The sequence below is a fragment of the Lygodium microphyllum genome, chromosome 24 (genome assembly GCF_053477565.2).
Source record: "Lygodium microphyllum isolate KBCC chromosome 24, Lygodium_microphyllum_v1.1.10, whole genome shotgun sequence".
In the NCBI taxonomy this organism is placed as follows: domain Eukaryota; kingdom Viridiplantae; phylum Streptophyta; class Polypodiopsida; order Schizaeales; family Lygodiaceae; genus Lygodium; species Lygodium microphyllum.
In genome coordinates, this window is record NC_141158.1 from 61,650,353 (window position 1) to 61,655,000 (window position 4,648).

Genomic DNA, 4,648 nt, shown 5'->3' on the forward strand with positions numbered 1-4,648 from the left:
AGGCTTTAAAGGAAATGGTATACTTGATGGGGCATTGCTAGTAAAGCTTGGTGACCTTCAAAGAGCAAAGGGTAGTAGAATGAAGCATTTTTGTCTAAAAGGAAAACCAACCAAGTTTCAATTGCATGACAAAGAAAGGTATGTCTTCCTTATCTTCTGAACATGCATCTACCTATGGTTTTTGATTGATTTTCACATAGGAAATTGTATTTTAATTGACCTTCCACATGTACCTCATAAAAGCTAGAAGGACACAAGCATGATGCATGGACATAACAAACTATTTTCTACACTTTTCATCTATTCTTGGGAGCCACCAAACGACACATTGTGCTAGAATAGTAAACAAAAGCTATTAATATCCTCCATGTTAAATTATTGTATCATGTTGTTGGTTTTGAACAAGTTGTTATTTCTGCAAAGGGAATCAAGCATCTAGAAGTTTGGGCTTATTATTAGAAGTTAGTTAAATAAAATTTTGGGATGTAAAATGGGGGTTCAATTTAAGCATTTAGTGATTAGATACACATTCAGATACAATAACCTTCCAAGAGAGGTGCATTATTTGATCCTCTCTCTCTCTCATATTATGCTCAAATTATGAATGATTTAGTTCTATCTTTAAGACTTTACATATGATGCCTCCATAATATGCTCAAGACAACTCTTTAATATTAGAGAATAGATCATTTGGAAAATTGAATAACTTCATTGCAATTTTGCACATTTTGACCTAACACCTTAAGTATCAAACATGTTGTTAGTGAATGAGAAATAGGTAAATGGGCCACTAGTGGACTTCATTGGATAAAATCCAATAAGGAGACCAGGGTGATACCCTCCAACATAAACAAGGACTAGTAATGCAACATCAAACCATTGTATGTATGTCAAATATCTTCAAACACCAAGCAATGTATAAGGTAATGACATATCATTATGTCATCTTTACCACCATGATGAGGTATTATGATATCATCTCATCATACTTATGTTGTAGTAGGCAATACCTAGCCCTTATATATGCCCAAATTGATACCCATTTTTTAAAGATGCAAAACATGCCTATAGCAATTTCATAAACAATAAAGGGAAGTATGAAACACAGAAGTGCCATGGTATTGGCTACTTTGTAAAAATGTGAAGTCAAGTCTCCAAAGCATGCACACCTTATGCATAGTATACGTGTTCAATGTCTATGGTTGCCCAAAACAAGGCTTTTAGAGAAAGGATGGCCAAAAATAAGAAAGGAAGTCTAACCTATTCTATTGCATAACTAAATTGGGTCCACCCTAATAGATACACAATAGAAGAGCATATGATAGAGATGCCATTGGTGAACATCTCAAAACAATATGAGAGGTAAGCTTCAAGTCCTCAATAACAAGAAGCACTACTTCAATGGTGATGGGTGTTCTACTTGAAGGGAACAAACTCTTGTAGCAAAAAGGTCAACGTGAATGTCCTAAGTAATTTGACCATGTTAGAGCAACTATGTTTTTAATAATGCACGTATGCTATTCTTAATCTCAAAGGGTCCCCTAATAAGATGGCGATGCTAATAATAATAGGACCTTCATAGTCTTAGGGCTCCATTAGGGGTGATTGATAGGCTTTGAGTAGGCTTCCCATGTAATACAATTAGGTGCATTCACTGTGGCATTGTGTGTGTGTGTGTGTGTGTGTGTGATGGATGCCAAGTTAAGGCTCTTGAGCTCACATCCTATCTTAGAAGTAGACACCAAGCCTTTCTTTTACATTAGATAGCTTAAGTTTGGACCCCTTAAAAATGAGTTGAAAAGTATATGTCAATATCTTTGACAAATGTTGTGCCGTTTCTATGTGATATAAACAACAAATGGGAAAGAGGTATACACTTAGCTCATCAACCCCTCGTCAAAAGGTTTTTAATTGGGCAATGTAATAAAGAGTGTGGGTAGGGTCCAAGCGCGGGTGTTCCTCCTCCAATACATCTCGTAACTCCTTCCATCTTCACTCAAATCTCCCAAAATTTATAAATTCCAAACACTTTGCTAATTAAGTGGGAAACCAAATTTAGCATTAGAACTTCCTGTGAGAGGCTATTGAGAACTTGCTAATGGGTCACACGATGAGACTCTCACATAGCACAATATGGTGATGTGGCGGTGACTTTTTATCAATGCATGTTAACCATCAAACGGCTGCAAAAGTCTTCAATGTGCCCTATTGACGATGAGATGTGAACCACATGTAAGCAAAGGATTGGGGGAGTCTAAGTGAGATCGAGCTTTGTGTTTTATTGGTAGGTTAGCAACAAGAGGATAACCTATGAATGATGTGTGTGCAAGAGAGAATGATTTTATTATATAATGATATGTTAGGAGAAACATCTTCACAACGCATGTATCATGTGCATGTCACATTTTATGAGGGGGTATATGCTATGTGGTCCTAATGTGAAACCACTATTTGAAAGTGCGAGTGTTCGCGTGCGCGTGCGCGTGTGCGCATGTGCACGTGTGCGTGCGTGTGTGTGTGTGTGTGTATGTGTGTATGTAGAGAAAGAGAGACAGGCCCTCCTGTGGTGACTCCCCATGATATGATCTAACCCCCCATGATATGATCTAAAGGCCTTCCAAAAACTAGCGCTTGTATGAGATGACTATCTACACAGTCTCACGCGAACATGCAACTCTCTCTCTCTCTCTCTCTCTCTCTCTCTCTCTCTCTGTCTGTGCCTGCCTGCCTGCCTGCTGCCTGTGTGTCTGTGGTTCGTATTGCTGTAATACGTAGGATCACATAGATAGGTAGAGAGGTTCCTGTATGAGCGCACGAGAGTGATGGTATCATGAAGAAAGAAAGAAAACAGTGAAATAGTGAAAGAGACCTTACAACGTACATAGATTAGGTTTAGTCTGACGGCAGGCAGAATTGGCAGACAAGGAAACATCCAGGATCCCTCAGCTTTGTCCTTGCTCAGGCAAACACACACACACACACACCCCCCCATGAATAACTGGCTGTTTTTGTGCACTGATTGATTGATTTGATCGACTCAGAACCACAGGAGACATGGAACTGTGATTTCAGACATTCCTTTGGAATGAGCTTCTCTGTTCATTCCTGTTCATAAAATCAAGAGACGGAGCTTTTGTGGAAATTGTTTGCTGGTACAATCATTAGTACCACCTAACAGATGTTCGTGTGTCAGAGAAAGAGAAGCAGGACACAGAGCTTTAAGAACCTCTCATGCGGCCATGGATGTATATATATGTATATATACGTATATATATCCCATGCGTTAGGCAGGAATCATATACCATAGCTTGATGAATGAAGCTATAATCCTTTCGATATACCTGATGGCTCGGTAGTTTCATCCAATTTGAGGTGTGGTTTCTTCCTAATCCTCTGCTTAAGCGCAGAATCATGAAATGCTCCTGGCTATGAGTGGTTGGAGCTGATAATTGGGTGCCCTCAGTCAGTTGGCTTCAGATAATCAGGGGAACAAATGGGATTGCTGATTCTAGATTACTTGAGGGGCTCTGTGGGGCGGAGTGGTTTCGGCTCCAAGTCTACAGCAGAGGAAGTGACAGAGGGACTGGACTTGTCTGATAAAACAGCTATTGTCACAGGTATGCACATAATCAATCAATGGTGGGGAACATTTTGATCTCCATCACTTCTGCTAACACGAGTTGGTCAATGGTTGCCTTCTGCATCAGTGCTGTGTCTTAAAAAATTTTAGCTTCATAATGTTATGGTTAGAGCGGAGATGCATTCTCTGTGTCTCTGTAATACATTCACATCGCCATTTCCCGGGGCCAATTTGTACCTATGTTGTGATAAGATTGAGCTGATTTCATGTGGAATTCTGAATGGTGTGCTGAGGGAGGCCTTTGCTGAGAGTTTCTTATAATCCATTGACTGATGGGTGGCGCCATTTGTGTGTGGTGCTAATGCAATCAGGTGCTACTTCTGGGATTGGGGCTGAAGTAGCCAGGGTGTTGGCCAAGAGGGGAGCTCGCGTGGTCATCCCAGCAAGAAATCTCAAGGCAGCTGAATCACTCAAGGACTCCATACTCGCTGCAAATCCCGCTGTCAAAGCAGACAACATCATCATCCTCAAGCTTGATCTCAGCTCTCTATCTTCTGTCAGATCCTTTGTAGTGCAGTTCTTAAGCCTAAACCTCCCCTTACACATCCTCATGTAAGCACACATACTGAAGCATTTGCTATTAGCATTCTGTACTACACTATTGAACCCTCCATAAGTTCCAGTAAGCTCAAATGAACTCATAGATCAAACATACTTTTCACTGGTGCTGCCATTAAAACCCTCCATAACTTTTGCATGAAATCATAGATCAAATATACTCTCCACTGATGCTGGCATCAGATCATACCCTCTGCATAAGATGTGAAATCGATTTGCCCATCCATTATACTGTGTCAATCAACTCCATTAGATGCATTAGGTGATGCTGATGTTGGCTATATATACTGACATAGGTGGGAAATTGTGCATTCTTATGTGTTTTATTGTGCTCGGAATTTGTTGCAGCAACAATGCTGGTGTCTTCTGCAAAAGATTCCGAACGTCGGAGGATGGCTTGGAAATGAGCTTTGCCACCAACCACTTAGGTGAATTGGGAATTCTATCCAA

The 4,648-nt window shown here is 40.3% G+C and overlaps 1 protein-coding gene across 1 annotated transcript in view; it reads left to right on the plus strand.

Moving 5' to 3' along the window:
- Window positions 1-2,609: 2,609 nt before the first annotated feature.
- LOC148015155 (short-chain dehydrogenase TIC 32 B, chloroplastic-like) overlaps window positions 2,610-4,648 on the plus strand; it is a 6,612-nt gene continuing 4,573 nt past the window's right edge. Inside the window, exons 1-3 of the mRNA XM_087665052.1 lie at window positions 2,610-3,617; window positions 3,952-4,192; window positions 4,547-4,626. Coding sequence (XP_087521178.1) covers window positions 3,494-3,617; window positions 3,952-4,192; window positions 4,547-4,626 — 445 coding nt within the window. The 5' untranslated portion in view covers window positions 2,610-3,493. The remainder of the gene's footprint in view (window positions 3,618-3,951; window positions 4,193-4,546; window positions 4,627-4,648) is intronic.